General features: G+C 45.5%; 1 protein-coding gene across 1 annotated transcript in view; it reads left to right on the forward strand.

Moving 5' to 3' along the window:
* The window catches only part of PAPPA2 (pappalysin 2), a 183,418-nt gene that overhangs the window by 131,582 nt on the left and 34,012 nt on the right, over positions 1-17,824 (forward strand). Inside the window, 3 exon segments of the mRNA XM_030572563.1 lie at positions 999-1,131; positions 5,451-5,560; positions 10,889-10,960. Coding sequence (XP_030428423.1) covers positions 999-1,131; positions 5,451-5,560; positions 10,889-10,960 — 315 coding nt within the window.

Consider the following 17,824-nt stretch of genomic DNA (forward strand, 5'->3'; position numbering starts at 1 on the left):
TGGGTTGGGCAGTTAACCTGTAAGCACTTGGCCTGGGATTTCTTTCTCCCACATTCAGTTGTAGAAAATCTCAGGTCTGTTGTCAATGTCTTTGTGATGCAATGGTTTTCATGGGCTCTCATAGACTTTAAGACCTGAAGGGACCATCGTGATTCTCTAGTCTGACTTCCTGCACATCACAGGTCACAGAACCTCGCCCACCCACTCCTGCAATAGGCCCATAACCTCTGGCTGAGTTACTGTGAGCACCAATAAAACTCAACACCTGGGAGTCAGCTAATGGGTCACAAGTGGAGCTAAGCTCACTCTCCCAAAAGGGCCAGCCCACCCAGCAACAGTCATGCACTCTTGTAATACTCATGGAAGAAAATAATTTGTACTGTCAACAATTCTGCTTGTTTTTAAATGAAAGGTTAGTAACCTTTCATTTAAAAGGTTAGAAGCAGTTGAAGAGTCCCTTTAAGCATGCCCTGGGAGCATTACTAATGTTTTAGCAGAGCTTAGCAGAACCCTGGTTGGTTTGTGACATACTGTCTGGCAAGGGGCTTGCTCAAGGAGAGGAGCTGCTCACTGATCAGCTGCAGAAGGACTGCTGCAAGTGTCTCATTGAAATACATCTGGCGAATTTCCTGTGATGGGATCAGATTGCAATGTGGAACAGTTGGCTTCATAAGCATTCGATACTGACCATCATAGATTGGATTCCCCATTTCGGCATAACTTATAAAAGACAGCATCCTGCTTTCCCTGTAGTTGATGGAGAATTTACCTTTGATTTCAGTGGGAGAAGGGTCATCCTAAACTTCATTTTATGAAATTGATGTTAGCGGCGAAAAGGATCATATGATTTAAATGGGCTCCAGTGGGAGGCAGGTTACACTTTCTGGTATAACTACATGTGGCTAGGGCAAGGGGAATAGACGCAAAAGCCATTGCAGAGCCTCTTGTACTGGTTGTACAGTGCAGTAATGTGGATTCCTCTCTCTTTGCTTTTCTAGGTTCCTATCCTCTGCACTAAAGAAGGCTTATGGACGGAGGAGTTTAAATTGTGTGAGAACCTGCAAGGCAATTGCCCTCCGCCTCCAGAGCTGAATTTAGTGGAGTACAAGTGTGAACAAGGCTATGGCATTGGTACGGGCAAAAAAGGATGTTGATTTCTGATCCAAACCTGCTTCTCTTGGAACAGGCTGTTTGTTGAGTCAGCCAGGTCTGTTGCGGTCCCAGAGGACTAAGTGAAAGGTCACATTGACTCCTTTGCTGCTCCAGAAACATTTGAATTTATGACAAAGTTCCATTTTGTTTTTGGTCTTCTGTCTGGCATAAAGCCAGTTGGGCGGTTTATGGATGTGCATAACATCTGGCCATGTTAGCAGAAGAGCGTTAATCCTAATGCTGGCTTCGGGATAAGGATGTGTAGTTTTATAAGGCGAAGGAATATGTCAGTGAGGCAAACCACAGCCATTTGCAGTATTTGTCCACCTTTTGCAGTTGTTTTTACTGTGAGTGATTGTGGTGGTGATGGTGGTAATTCCTAGAGGGATGACCTGAGTCACCTGGCATGTGAAACTAGGCAATTTTACTCTTCATGGGACCATGCAAACTGTTTCTTTTGTCTAAATCCACTTGGGTTTATATCTCTCCAGCTTTAAAGCAACACTAAATCATAGCTGCCACATTGCACTTGGCTTCGTGTCTAGATGGAGTGTTAATGCAAAACCCACACAGTTTTCAGTGCAAAACCATAAATCACCCAAGTTTGATCAAAACTGGGCCCAGGCTGGTGAAAAAGACCCATTAAGTTTAGCAAAACTTCTGACAAGCCTGAGTTTGGGGCATGTGATGAAACAAAGGCATTTTCCCATGACTACAGGCTCCATTAGGAATATTTTGCATAGCTGTAATTTGATTTTTTAAATCTTTATTAAATTTAAGAAATAAAAAGATCAAGGGCTAGATCACAAAGGAATTTAGGCACCAAACTGCTACTGTAGGCTCCTATATTCAAAAGTTAGATCCTCAGAAACCCTGCTCAGCTGCCACCTAACCCTGTAGGTACCTAAATTTCCTAGCCACCTAAGTTTCCACTAGGGAAGTGCCCTAGGTGCCTACATTTCCACCAGTGGGTATGCACACAGTCATCTATCATGATGGAACCAAGCTGGTGGGCACCTCAGCCCCAGTGGGATTCTCAAAGTAGGCATTCCCCCTGTGCTTCACTTGTGAGGCCAATCCTGTCAATGTGCTCACAGGCAGCTCTCAGCATACCTGCCGGATCAAGCCTCCCACAAAACATGGCATGCAGCCCACGTTCAAATCCTCAGCCTGCCTGATTTAGACCACGGATGCGAACCTCCCAGGCAAGTGCCCTATCCACTGGGATATAGGGTACACTGGGGTAGGTCTCTTTGGTTGAAGCTTTTTTGCTTTGTGTTAAGTGCTTCAAATAATTTTCAGAGTGGGGACCGGAACCTGGGTCTCTCCGAAGCTTGCCTGAACCACTGGGCTGTTGAGTCATTCTCACTCTCTCTGGCCTGATGACTGTTGAAAGTATTTCCTACCAAGTGGAACAGCTCCCCCAGGAGAGATGGAAGACTATGCCAGAATAGACTGTAGCTCAGTGGTAGGGCACTCACCTGGGGTCAAGTTCCTGCTCCACATCCGGCAGAGTGGGGATTTGATCCCAGCTCTCCCACAGTCTGGATGAGTGCTCCAGCCACTGCACTATAGTGCATAAGGCAGCTGCCACCACCACTGTTTTTGTGAGACTGGGCTGGCCTGGCTTAGGTGCCAACCTGCAGGAGTAGGTTCATGGCTCTGAATCAGAAGTGGAGGCAAGTGCCTGCCTCCAGCCAAGGGGGTCTTAGGCCACACCCCTCTCCTCAGCACGTGCTAGCTCTGTTACAGGGCTCCCTGCTCAGCTTGGCTTTTGAGGACCCTGTCTTAGATACCAGACTGTCCCCATGCATAGCATAGGGAACCTGGGCACCTAACTCGGGGCAGTAAATTCCACCAGGTGGCAGATGGCCTAAACGTTAGGCAGTGCAAGGCTGAGCCTAAGTCTGTGGAGCCAGTTCCAACAGCGCAAACACACTGATATATTACCTGAACTTATTAAAACATGTTAGAGAGGCAAGGCCATCTAGTGGAAGACACATTGGACTGATGCTCAAAATACCTGGGTTGTAATCCCACCCGTGCCTCTGACTCGCTGTGCAACCTTATGCAAATGACTGCACCTCTCTTTGCCTCAGTTTCTTCTCCCACCCTTCCTCTCTCTTTTTCTATTTAGATTGTAAGCTCTCTGGCCCAGAGATGGCCTCCTGTGATGTGTTTGTACAATGCTCAGTACAATGGGGCCCTCACCTCAGCTGAGGCCTTTAAGAAATTATTGTCTCAATAATAATAGTTGTTGTTATTATAACAGTACAAATGAGACCCAAAGCAATCACAACAAATAAACTGAATAACACTAGTATCCTCCTGCCCCCGAAAAACAAATATTCCCTCCAGCCTTCAGAAACAACACACAGACCAGACAAGCTGAGCCATCCCAAAAGCTCCCCTGGTTTGGAATGCCCTGGTATATGGAAGAGTAAACCGCCTCTATCCATGGCATTATGTAAATAGACATTGGTCATAACATTTGTACAACAATGAAAGCTGCTGCATAACCTTAAAGCATCCCAGCAAAGATTCCTATAAGATTGTACCCTGTACAGTTCAGTACCTTCAAAGGATAGTTCATCCTGTGTCTTACTCCTGGGGGAATTCTGTGCCAATTTTTTTTTAAATTCTGCACACAACATTTTAAAATTCTGCAATATTCTGTACATTTTATGTGTCAAAATAACACTATATAATCCATGCCAGTTTCAATTATACCTGTGAGCAACTATGTCTGTACCAATACAGACACCCACAAAAAAAAAATTCCCCCAGGAGTAGAGAGTTAAAGAAATCCCTATGACAACCTAGTTTCTGTTTCTCTGCTCCCTCCCCACCAGACCCAGCTGAGGGGGCCAGACACCTGCACTCCCAGAGCCCAGCCATGGGGTATCCCCCTTGCCCAGACATTCACACCCCCTTTACCCCAAAGCCCAGCTGTGTGCTCCCCCCAGCCCAGATACCTGCATCCCATACTCTTCCAGAGCCCAGGGATCCAGAGGGTCAAACAGCCTGATGCTGGGTCCTGAGCTTGTATGGAGTTTCCTGCACGCTGCCTTCTTTCTTCAGGGTGTGCAGGGAACTGCAGCTGCCAGGGGTCTCCAGCTCCATCCTCCTCCCCCCAGCATTGGCTTCTATTTGCGAGCTAAGGAGTTGGGCTCTGGCAGGTCCAGAAGTCCCTAGTGGCAGCCAGCAGCTCTGCAGTGCCAATTCTATTGGAGGAAAAGGAAATTCTGTGCAGAACATTAATTCTATGCAAATTCTGCATTGTGCAGTGGCACAGAATTCCCCCAGGAGTAGTATCTGTACCTTTTTACCTGTGTAGCTGCCTCCAGGTTAGTGATTTATTAGGCTGAGATTTTTTTCCATTCTAATTAGCCTTTTAGCCTCAAGCTAATCAATCTTTTAGCCTTTAGCTCTTAGGAGCCAGGTCTTATTGTACTGCCATGGGACAATAAGTCAGTAGTTGTGGCCAACTTGCATTCCATCCTGAGATCCTCATTCAATACCCCATTGATTGTGCAGAACACAGTGCTGTTCTGTGCTCAGCTGTCCTTCCTGCAGTCCCCAGGAGGCTGGAAGACATAAACTATGGACAGCTTCTTAGTTCCAGAATTGTCAAGCAAAGATCTGCACTGCAAGGTCTGATTTGTGGGATTGTTTTTCAGAAAGTCCAAATTATCTATCGATTGGTTACATAGTCAGTTGCATAACCAATAGATTTTATGCCCTTAGGGCCAAATCCCAGTTCCACTGAAATCAATGGGAATTTTGCCTCTAACATTATGAGGGCCATGGTTTGGCTTGTTGAAGATAATGTAGGAATCACAGTAGGATCATCACTAAATATACAGGACACTCCTATTTTTATGGGTCTGTCCCGTGTCCTGGCAGCCAAGCTTGCAGGACAATATAGAGTCACCAGTGCACAAAAGTCACTTCACCACTTTCTAGATGCTTCCTTCTGCATAACATTGGACTTTGTTTCCTCTGACTTTTCAGTTCAGTTCTGGGGTGGACAGCATAGGTGCGTGAACCCCGAGATTCTCCCATGATTGGTTGGGATTTTGGAAGAGAATTCTAGCCCAATCCCCAGAAAGGGCAAATAGAAGGTCTCTCCTGGGTCTGCCTCTATCACACTGTAGTGCCTAGTTCTTAGCACTGGTGAAACCCCATTCTTCTTAGAAAATAAATCCCTTGTTACCAGAGAAAGCACTACAGAGTGTGCAGCCCATAACTGTAATGATCTGGTTGATGAGTCTCCAATCCTGTCTCCTCTACCCCAGGGGCAGTGTGTATACCATCCTGTATAATCCCCCCCAGCGATGCAGTGATGCTCCCCGAAAACATTACTGCTGACACTATGGACCACCGTCTGGAACCTACCAGAGTCCAGGTAAAGGGTATGTGTGTGCGGGGAGTGTCTCTCTGATTAAGGTACATTAAGGCAAAATGGTTCCTGAGATGTGAAGTTATCATTTTGATTCCATTGTAGCTGGCTCCCAGAGCAGCTTTCAGCAAATTCTGGGGATTAAAAATGAGTTGGTTCCTCTCACCCTCCACCTCCCGTGGCGTTAGAGTAAAGAGTGGCAGGCCTGTGGGAAGAAGGAAGAAGAGATTGGGAGAAGGAGGGAGGTTGGGAGAGACTCAGACCTTCTAGGGAGGAGTGTTCAGCAGGGACACACGTCAGACTTTATTCAGAGAATGGTGAGCAAGTTGGAGAAGCCCCTCCTGGTACCAGATGTGAATGTGGAGCGAGCAGCCATCTCTGCTTAAAGAGCAGAGGGAAAGGGGTTTTACCTTAAAACACCCAGGCAATCAGACACGACCACGGAGCTGGATTTAAAGGCGCTGGACTTCTGCAGACGAACCCTTCCCTTCCCTGGGAGCTGTCGGGGCCTCAACACCCCTGACAATCAAGCCACCTATTTCATAGAATCATAGATTCTATTTACATGCCTGAATATAGAATTAGGTGCTTCCTCTTTGCCATCTGTTATGGAATGGCCATAATGTATTAAAGGCAGGGCTGGTAGTGCTGCCTATAGTTCACTTCCCATAACACATCCCATTATAAAACCCAGTTTTCAGTTGTTTATAACTTTGCCAACCTTTAACCATTAAGGGTGACATTTTTCAGGCCGGGTGTCGAATTGTTTTGGAACGTTTCAGCGCAAATGGCTCAGCCATTTCCGAAAATCAGATTAGGGAAAAATACATTGTTTTGCCCATGTTAAAAAAATTATTCCTGGAGGAGCTGTAGCATCCCGATGCTTTGGAATAGACACTTGACATTTGGCACGGGGGGCCTTTGTGTCAGTGCTTGGCCTTGCACCATCTGTGTGAAAATCCACCCAAATTTGTCCAAGTTATAAGCCCTTGGAAAGACTCCGTTCACGCATGCTCTGTAGAGACTTGTTAGACGTTGGCAGCTAAATTCTCCACAGATTATGTCTGCACTGGGCAAGCTTCAGCCCAGAGATGCAGGGGCTGAGCAGGACTTTTCCTGGAATTGCTGCTCCCTGCTGCTTCTAGCTAGAGTGGGGCAAGGCACCAGAACTATGACCACAGACCTGTTTCTCCTACACTCTCAATGACCCTCTGCCTGGCACCCAGGCAGCCTGGAGGAGGAGGAAACTGCCTGACTGAAATGCAAGGGGAGGACAAGAGCTGGGGTCTGAGAAGGGAGTGGTGTTCTAGAAGGAGTAGATTGGAATAAGGAGCATGGGAGGATGTGTTACCCGGGGTTTTCAGAACCCCCAACAGGGGCAACTTAACTGTTTTACTTTAGGCAGTGTAAGGAATAAATCAACAGGCACTCAGCGATTCTGTCTGATCAAGGAGTAGTACAAGTAAGTGTGCTCTATCGAAAACTGGAGTTTATTAGATTTAAGCACACACAAACATAAGCAATAGGTCTAGAACATTCCAGATATTTACCTAACATTCTTACCTAATCTTCCTACATTACTGGGTAATTAACAGCAGGTTCGCAGTGGCTAATTGCTCACCCACCAGAGAGAAAGGGTGTCAGGAAAAACATTTCTCAAGGTGGCTTCAGAGGACTGCTCCAATGTATACTTTATTACCTAATTTTTATCGGTAATTTTTATAAAACACATAGGTTATAATGACCCCTACTGTATTATTATTTTTAAATTTTTATTAAACTGTTAATATTTGAGGCAACTAGACTTATGTTTTTTCATTATTAATGTTTTTAGACTTAGTTGTTTATTTATTTGTTTGTCTTTTATTTTGATTAGCAGAAACTGCCAGCTAGATATGACCTTGCTTTTGAAAGCCTGTTTTTTAAATTAACCCTTAATTATGTGGTGGTCTATTTTATTAATTTAGGGTGGCTGAATGCACATACTTATGGTTGCAATTAACGTGATTACATTTTGGGGTATACACACCCTTTAAATCCAGGGCAACTGGGGAACTAGAACAGGGGAGCATAGGGGAGTGTGGGAGTGTGAAACAGAGGGGTGCAGGGTAAGACTGAGATCAGATGAGGACCTGGGACTGGCTGGGCAGGGAGCTGGTGAGGTGACTGGGACTGACTGGGGCGAAGACCTGCTGGGGTGGAGGAGGAGAGACAGGACTGGTACAGAGACAGGCTAGAGGGTACATTGACAGAAGGGGTCAGTCTTGAGGGGAACAGGCTCACTCTAGAACCTGGACTGGAACCCAAGATTCCAGAGCCTCAGCATTCCCCTGCTCTCATCAAATAGCTATGAAACCCACTGCCAAAGTGGTCCCTCTAGAGTTTAGGGCCTGGTTCACAAAGAGGACAGTAACCTACTACTGCTATCAGTTTAGTCTTTCTCTTCCCCTTGGTGCCTCATCCCAGTATCTGCTGATGTGCAAACTGGAAAAACAGAAATTCCATCAAGTGGAATCACATTGACATCACATGGGTCATCAGCAGGAACCTTTAGATCTGCCACAAAGACCTCTGCCCCTTTAGCTACAGTATTAAGTACCAGGAGAAGAGCCCATGAGGAAGTTAATAATTCTATCTTCAGAGCAGCCTTTGAGTAGCGTGCAGTAAATAAGGCCTGGGGCCACCCACTGAACAAAGAGGAGAAAACCAAATATTGGTTAGCTGCTCCTTCAGTGAATGCTGTCCATCCTGTGCACTGAGTGAGGCAGGTCATTGAATACTTTGTCATACAACATATGCTGTCATACAACATATGGGGGCCCAATCAGGATAGCACAGGCAACCTTAATTCAGGCATTTCCTAACTAGTGAGTGCTTGAGCCTGCAACTTTAGTAATGTTCTTGTAACATTACTGTGTATAATATAATACGCAGTACAAAAAACACAGACGAGAAGTGTCCACTCACTGCTTTGGACTTTCAGGGAATGAAGGTGCTGCAGAAATCCAAGAGGAGATTTAGGAGCAATGAATCCCCACTGATTCTTCAGTATGACTTGTTCTTCTAAATCCCTTAGGTGCTTTTGGAAAGTCTCCCCCAATGGGCCACTGTCTTTAGTAAATACACAAAACAACACAGATACAGAGCTTCAGCCACACACAAAGCCAAAGTAACATTTGTGTCTGGCAGACTTACTAGCAGCTCAGGCTACACTTCCGCCAGGCATCTCAGGGCACTCTCACCTGTTGACAGATCCAGGACTCATTGCAGATTGTTCCAGTGCCTGATGGTGGTAAAGTGTGGAGCCTTCACCTCCCCCGACTGCCCTCTCTCCTTCCCTTCCCTCATGTGCTTTCCAGCAGAAAGGCTCAAATACTTGGGATTATAACATCCAAAAGCAGCTCCGCCAGGGGTAATATTCTTAAAATAAAAATGAAACGCGTCAGAGGGGGTGGAAGAGGAGCAAGTAATATTATTGAGAGCCAACGTTCTCTTCCAGCCACCTTTCTCCCCTCCTGGGAGCCTGTAGGAGTCTCAGGGTTACCAGAACTTCATGCCTGTGGATACTCCTGTGCGCCAGTTTGATCAGACTAGCTGCAAATCACTGGCCTGGAAGGGCCCAGTCGGGGGCTCGGGGAGGGCTGTGGCATGTGGGATCGTTAGCTGGGTCTTGGAAGGAGGCCTCGGGTATGACGGATCATATCGCTTAGCTCTGCAGGACGCCGGCTTTTGGCTTTCCTTCCGCAGCACCATCGCCTCTCATGAGTGGGGGGTGGAGGAGAGCAAGGAAGGGGTTATTTTAAGAAAATGTCTTCCCTTTGCCAGGACCTGTCACTGAAACATGTTGTTTTATTCGCTCCCTTCGCCTCTGGCCTTCCTCCCTCCCTGCTGATAGATAGACATTTCTTTCTTCCCTCAGAGCATGCTTTCCTCTCACAGCACTGGCCGTTGGTCAGGGACCTCTGCAGCAAGAGCTGCCATTCAGCAGAGAAGAAAAGGGTGGGGGTCCACAATGAGCCTACTTGCTTAGAGTGACATAGGGTCACGCTCCAGTTCGACTCCGCAACTGACTGGCTTCATGCCTTGAGCAGGTCACTCCATCTCTCTGCCCTAATATCCTCTAGACCATGGGGAGAGGGGTGATACTGCCTTCATCTGTGGCGCTGTGGGGAGGATCAGTTACTTAATGTCTGTATGCTGCTGAAGCATTCTGCATGCGTGTAGGGTAACGAACTGAACAGGCTTGCTCCCTCAGCCAGCATTCTGGGCCGCTGTCCTGGCTAGAATTCGGAGACCCTGAGTGGAGAGTGATGGCCTAGGGATAGACTCTCCCTTATTACTGAAGAGGTTGGAATTGAGGAGGGGCTCAGTGAGAACAAAGCGGGCAATGGTGAGAGACTGAGAAAAACTATGGAGTTGGGGGTGGGGGAATGGGTTTAACAGAGGGTCTGCTCTTTTAGCCCCTGGGAAAGCTGAGAACAGCAGGGTGATTGGAAGGCCCTCGCTGTAGGGTAAGTGCTGTGGGACAGAACTGAGAGCACACTCAGTGCTATGATTATTTATGTGCCCTTGGGCTGCCGTCAGCTATTCAAAGATATGTTTATGTCAAGCAGAGGGAAACCCAGCCAATAGGACTACCCAGCTATGTGGAACATCCTCACACACAGCTGGGCTGATAGCTCAGCTAAGTCATGGGCCTCTCGATTGCGCAGCCAGACATTTCAATTCAGAGCCATGGGATTCCTCAGCTTCTGCCTCTCTCTTCCTACATGAGGATCCCCTGTTATATGTCCAGGATTGGCAGTAGCTCTGTCAGCAACGGAGTCATACTGGAAGCTCATATTTAGCTGATTATCCACTAGTGCTGAGGCCAGACTTTATCTGTGACCATCTACTGGTGAACCAGTTGAGCATCTCTAGAGGAGCTGAACCCAGTGTGACAAGCCAGTGCATTGGCCGCCATGTTCCTGGCCTCCACCACCTCTCTGTCGCTCAGGAGAGTTTAATTCCTTTTTAATTCTTTAATCGTCTTCTTCAGAGATGCCAAGTCGCAATCCCTGCCTCTTCAAACTCAACAGCATTCGTACTTCATTAGGCATGGAAGGAAGGTCCCCATCTGGACCTCCTCAGCTGGCAGTAGTGATTGCTGTGACAGGATCTGAGGGGTGGTGAGAGAGTGAAATCTTTGGGTTGCACAGCAGATGCACAGAAAACCCAATGCAGAACCTGAGCAGACCACTGTGATGCAGAGAGATGTGGTGGTATAATAATTCTAATAGGCTCCTTTGCCTTTCCTGAGTCATCTGACAGCTGTTTTCTCCTTTTCCTCCATAGAACATTGTGTGCACTGGCAGGTTGCGATGGCACCCAGACCCTACAGTCATTCACTGCATCCAGTCATGTGAGGTAAGGCCCCTGGCATGAACAGCACTTCGGGCTGGGATTTCAGACTCAGTCCATCATAGGGGTGGGGCTAGTTTGCCTTGGCAAGAGTTTGAATGGTCTACGGCAGGGCTTTCTGTCTTAGCAAAGAGGCAGGATAAGTGTTCTTCATAAGCAAAGGAAAAAGCCTGTGCACCAGTTGAGTAACGTGCAATGACAAGTCTGGATTTTCAAAGCACCTTCTCCAGCTAGGATGTCTCCCCTGGTGGGCAAAGCCCAAAAGATTGGAATAAGTGCCAGCCTGACTGATCTGAAATCTCCAGATGATGGGAGTTTAGAAGCTTGGTCTTGAAATCTTGTAAACACAGGGTTTCTTGTGTGATTTCTGTCACTCTGGACCCAGGCTAGCAACAGGAAGTGTGAAATGAACAACAGTTAGAGATGAGGTCCACAGCACAGTTAGGAGGCAGATCAGAACTTTCCCAAGCTTGGGAGCGTAGGGATGAATTTATTCACACTTCTTTGATGTTCAAGTTCTGGGAGAAGGCTCCTGTCAGCTCTTTTATGCTGTCCTTTATCTCCTGTATCCATAAGAAAAGCTGGACAGGAATTTAATTTACAGGCCACAGCACAGAGCTAATGAATGAATGCAAAAGGGTGAAATAAATGAGTAATGAGAGAGTATGTGTTCCTAATGTGTTTGAGCCGCAAGTTCCAGAGGGGGTGCTGAATGGCTTAATCGGTCACCAGTCGGTAGAGTGCTGCTGGGCACGAGAATGACACAGACCCATGAGCACAAGACATGTTGTCTCATTGGAGGCAGCTTGCATTTGGGAGCAACTTGACTCCGTTTTATCATGTTGTATGGTGTTCCATGTATTTCTCTTGACTGTGTTATGTCTCCATTTACGGTATTTATTACAATGGGCGAGTTTTGAGGAGGAACTTAGGACACAGAGAGTGTCAGGTCACCCTCCAGGGCCAGTCCAGATAAGTAGCAAATGGATGGCATTACTGTCTCAGGGCTGTTCAGTGAAATGAGTTTGCTGGTTTCAGCCCATCTCCCAGGGAGCCCCTAACCAATTGCTGCTGTTGGCAGTTTCAGCAGAGAAGTAAAGGCCTGAATACTTGTAAAATACCTGATTCCCCTTCCAGGTCAGGAATGAGGCCTGTGGCAGGGCTGTGTGAAAGTCGTCTTCATGGCTGTGCTCTATCCGTGGATAAATAGGAGACTTGAGTCTCTAGGGCTGCCAGTCTGGCACATTTCACAAGCAGGCTTTAATTAACAGGAGTGATTCCTCCCCTGAGGCCAGTGAAGCAATGTAAGTATCAATAAAGAATTGGGTAGCTATACGGATATCAAGACTATCCAGAATATCATAACTAAAGACAATTAAAATGTATGGAAGAGCCATTGAGCCTCATGCTTCTGGTTTCCGCACCTCACTTCTTGTTTTGAGCAAGAGCATTGTAGAGAATGGTGCAGGAGTGCTGGCTGTGGGGCAGCTAGAAGCTACTGCAGTCCCAGCCTCTGCCAGCAGGAGCATTGGGTACAAGAGAGAGCACTTAGACACCTCAGGGCCTCTTATTATGAGAGAATCACTGGCTGTGCAGGAATTCTTGCTGACTTCTGTTGCAGTCTCTTCCAACAGGAGTCACTAGCAGGTGGGGTGTAGGAGTGCTGGCTGAGGGCAGTTCCAACCTGTCCCAGCCCTAGCTGGAGTAATTCTAGGGAGCTCTAGCTTCCAAGCCTCTAGCTGGAAATATCAAGTCACTTTCTGATGACATTGAATAATTTACCTTGTCTCCATCATGCATCTGGCACTGGAGCAGTCCAACTGTCCCGTCTCTCCCTGTCTTCCTTCTCCACCCATTAATCTTGATGTCTGTCTGATACTCTCTCTCTCTGGCTCTTGCCAAATTCCCCATCCAGAGAGTGGTGAGGCACATAATGCAAAGAGCAAGAGAGGGATAGAGGATGTTCGGAGTGCTCATCAGGAAAGCAGTTTAGTGTGGAGTGGGCTCTGCAGCTCAAGGCCAGCGGAACAGCTCATCCTGTGCCATCAGTGAAAAAGCAGATGGCAGTGGAGGGAGAAGGGGGGCATACAGAGTGTGCAGTGTGAGTTGGGAAGAGAGATCAGAAAGCCCGGTGCTGCAGAAGGAAGCCACTGGATGAGGCATTTGGTCACTTTGTGGCATTGTTTCCTAGGCAACCATTAACATCTTCACTGGCTAAGGCTCAGCCCCACACCTCCTAGGCCAAGGGCAATGAGTAGCCCAGGAGGGGCCATCCGCTCCTGATGAGGGAAGAATGAGCAGGCTGCTTCTTCCCCCAACTTCAGTGATTGCTTGGTTGACCTGTGCTGCTGCTCGTGGCTCTGTCGTTCCATGTAACAGGAGTGGGGTGGTTTGCAAAAACAATTGAGCACTGGTTTTGAACTCCCAATACCAGATGTGAGCATACTATTTTGGGCATGAGCACCCACCTACGGCTTGCATTCCTTGCCCTCCAGCCGCACCTGTCTGCACGTCACCATTGCAGGCAGACAGGAAGAGCTAGCTGCATGAGAATAAGAGCAACATGACAAGATGGGCCATCAGAAGATGGCTTCAGAGTGGCGCGAAGATATCCAGTAAACAACACAGTCCTAAGAAGGATTCAAATGGCACCTGAAATACCTAACAATCCTCCTGTGCAGCACCATAGGGAATGATATAATCTGTTGATAGTCCTCAATGCAATGTTCTATAGATGCAAACGGCTGGCTAGTACATTTCTCCCTGTGTCCACCTAGCGTATGACTAATAATGAACCGATTGTTCCAATGATCTGATGCAGTGTTCTATAAGTTCATATGTAAGACTGAGAGGCAGAATTCCTCACTTCCTCTCCTGGGTCTGCCACTGACTCACTGTATGATCATGAGCAATGAACTTACCATTTCTGTGCCTCAGTGAGCCAGTAAAATGTGGGTAATAATTCCCCCTTACCAACAGGGTGAGTGTAGGGATAATGAATTAATGTTTGTAAAATGCTTTGAAAATATAAAGCACTGCATGAATTCTAAGGTGCAAATTCTGTTCTTGGTTACATGGTGCAACTTCTATTGAAATCCATGGGACTCTCACTTGCAACTGAGAGCTGAAATCAACTCTGAGGAATGCTGGGTGAATTCGGCCTCCAGATACCTCCACATAACTCCTCTTGAAGACATTGGAAGTTATGTGTGTAAATCTGAGGGCAGAATGTAGCTCCTTATAATTGAAGGGGACATCAGACTTGCGGTCCTCATGACACAGGCTGTAACAAGGACACAAATTGGCATCACATTACACAGGGTGGATTTGATTTAAATCAAATTGATTTAAATGACTAGTCAGGAAGACTCGATTTAATCATGGATTTCTACGTAAAAGTGCATTCTTGTTGCTTGTTGTAGCCTTATACATATTCTTCACAACTCAGAGATAGATGTAGGTTTCATTTTTAGAAGGTACACACTATACATTTTTAAAGTGATTTATTTTGAAAACTTTTCGTATTAGTTTTACAGCTATATCAGAAAATGAATGATTGTTTGGTTATTTCATTTACCAGAGGTAATTGAAGCAGATATTTACAAAGTCATTGGGAGGGGAACTATCTCCAATTCAACAGGCTAATCATTAATATTTGGAGGATTTTCTTGCCAGGCTGTATTAGGAGGAGAACATCACCAGACAGACATTTAAATTGTTTTATTTAACTAAAACAACAACATTATGTATTCTGGATTTTTTCTTCAACAGCAAACATAATATTTTAACAAAACAAGCATATGAATTTTTGAATTTAGTTAAACATTCAAGTTTTTTTAAATCAGGTTTGTTTTTGTTAAAAATTTTTCAACAAAAATATTAAATTAATATTAAGAAAAAAAACAAAATTACATTGACTATGTCAGCAAGGTCAAGATAGAAACTTAAAATATTGGCTTCTGCAGCTAATTTAGTCATCTTCACTTTCATTTTCCTGTTTGTTCATAATCTGGAAAAGAAAAACAGGCTTTCCTGCTTTTTCAGGTCCCAAACGATTTCTCAATTTGGAATGAATTAGTCCAAAGGAAGAAATATTCTTTCTACACTGGCAGAAGAAGCTACTGCGGTTAAAAGTGAGATTATCACGTCAACAGTCTCTGAATCCAAGTGCTTAAGTGACTTCCACCAGTTCACTGGTGTGATTTCTTTAAAACATCATCAGCAAACATATATTTCTTGAATGGTTCTTATTCCCAAACTGGGTTTCTTTTCTGGCCTGCTGCCATGATAGGCTGTCATAACATTTCTTCCCAGATCTGGACCTTAGCGTCCAAAATATGGGTGTTAGCATGAAAACCTCCAAGCTTAGTTACCAGCTTGGACCTGGTATTGCTGCCACCAGCCAGGAATTATACAGAGCCTAGCTCACTGTGGTCTCCCCAAACCTTCCCCGGGGGGAACACCAGACTCAGATGCCTTGAGTCTTACAACAAAGGGAAATAACCCCCTTCCCTTGTTTCCTTGTTACTTCCTCCAAGCTCCCCTCCTTGGACGACCCTAGGAAATTCCCTGCTTCCAGTCCTGGAAACACAAGTACCGAGAGATCTAATCTCTCTTCCCCCTCACCCAGAGGGTATGCAAAGTCAGGCTTAGTAATTCTAACACAAAGAGATTTTCCTCCTGACTTCTTCCTCCCACTAATTCCCTGGTGAGCTGCAGACTCAATTCCCTGGAGTCCCCACTAAAGAAAAACTCCAACAGGTCTTAAAAGAAAGCTTTATATAAAAGAAAGAAAAAGGACATAAAATGGTCTCTGTAACAAGGTGACAATATACAGGGTCAATTGCTTAAGAAAAAAAGTGAATAAACAGCCTTATTCCAAAAGAATACAATTTAACACATTCCAGCAACTACACACATGTAAATACAAAAGAAAAACATATAAACCTATTATCTTACTATCCTTGTACTTACAACTTGAAACAGCAGATTAGAAAGCCAGGAGATAGAAAGATCACTCTCAGAGACGAGAAAAGGAACAAACCAAGAACAAAGGACTCACGCCCAAACTTCCCTCCACCCAGATTGAAAAGTCTTGTTTCCTGATTGGTCCTCTGGTCAGGTGTTTCAGGTACTGTTGTTACCCTTTACAGGCAAAAGAACATTAACCTTAGCTATCTGTTTATGACATAGGCTTTCCCTTCCAGTGAGAGAATGGTATGGTAGATCTCAAATCAATGAAGGCTACACTCAGAATGACCTCAAGACTTCTGAATATGCTGCTCAAACAGTTTCACTTTGTTCTACTGCCTGTCCCTCCCTGCTCACATTTATCTCCAGACTTCTCCTTGTCCAGATCTATTCCGCCCCCAACAATCTTCTATTCATTGAACTTTTTGAAACTTTGGACTTTTAGAGAGAGGTAAGGGATTGACTCTGTGTACACAAATTTGCAGAGGGACAATAGGTTGAGGTCTGTTATTTCTCACCTCTATATGATATATTTTAAAACATTTTTGCTGTTAACAAGCATGTTATCTCTGAAGACACAAATCCACAGTTTGAGAACTGCAACACTAAGCATCTCTGATGGTATCTTCTAGACTGAGCACTGAGTCCCATTGAGTAGATAGAAAGATTAACCTAAATAATCTATACAGAAGCCCCTGGAACCCCGTAAGATTGGGTCCCTAATCCATGAACTGTTAGAACTCGTTTACAAAACTTTTTTTAAACATTACATGAATATATTGTCTTATATACTATAGAATTAGAATTGTAATCTCTATTCCACGATGACATATCTTTGAGCTAGAATGTATCTTAATTAAAACTATCTTTAGTTAGGTTTTTTCCTCAAAAAGCATTTAATTAAAAAATATATTTAAATAAAAAAATCTGATTTTTTTTATTTTATTTTTTTAAATCATTGATTTTATCCACCTTGAAAGTATAGGCAGTTCTCAAGCAAGTGTTTGGAATGTTTCTAGCTGTCATTTTATTGAAAACTGGAGTCACGGCTAATCACTAATAACTTTATTTGGGAGCTATTCATTCACCAAGTGTTCTTTGCCTTGTCGTTACCTGATATAGTAAAAACCAGCTGAGTGCTCCCGTTCACCCTTTTCCATAACGCAAGAACAAAGAGATACTCACAATCTCAGGGCAATGTCCACGCTGCATAGGCCCACTAGCTTTAATCTAGCTGGTGTGACTAAAAAATAGCAGTGAAGATATGGTGGCTCAGAGATCCGTACGGGTTGTTTAAGTCCACCCAGAATCCTGTATACATATTTGCATTCCCAGTCTGCACCAGGGTCAATGGTGCTGCATCTTCTCTGCTATTTTTAGCCGCACTAGCTAGATTAAAGATAACATGGGTGTGCCTACACATGCTGCAATCACAGCTCCGATTGCAGTGCAGACATATTCTCAAACAGAGAGAGACATCCTCTCAAACGGAGAGTGGCTGCTGTTGGCCAAGTGCCCAGCTCTGAAGGTGGTGCCCTTCCAGCAGCAGCGCAAAAATAAGGATGGCAAGGTATGGTATTGCCACCCTTACTTCTGCACTGCTGCCTTCAGAGCTGGGTGGCCAGAGAGCAGCAGCTGCTGACTGAGGGCCCAGCTCTGTAGACAGCAGTGCAGAAGTAAAGGTGGCAATATCATACCATGTCGTCCTTCCTTCTGTGCTGCCGCTGGTGGCAGCTCTGCTTTCAGAGCTGGGCTCCTGGCCAGCAGCTGCTGCTCTCCAGCTGCCCAGCTCTAAAGGTAGCGCCGCCTCCAGCAGCAGCACAGAAATAAGGGCAGAAGTACCGCAACCCCCTCTACAATCACCTGACGACCTCCCCACCCCAACTCCTTTTTGGATCA

This window comes from Gopherus evgoodei, chromosome 8, assembly GCF_007399415.2.
Source record: "Gopherus evgoodei ecotype Sinaloan lineage chromosome 8, rGopEvg1_v1.p, whole genome shotgun sequence".
Taxonomy (NCBI): Eukaryota; Metazoa; Chordata; order Testudines; family Testudinidae; genus Gopherus; species Gopherus evgoodei.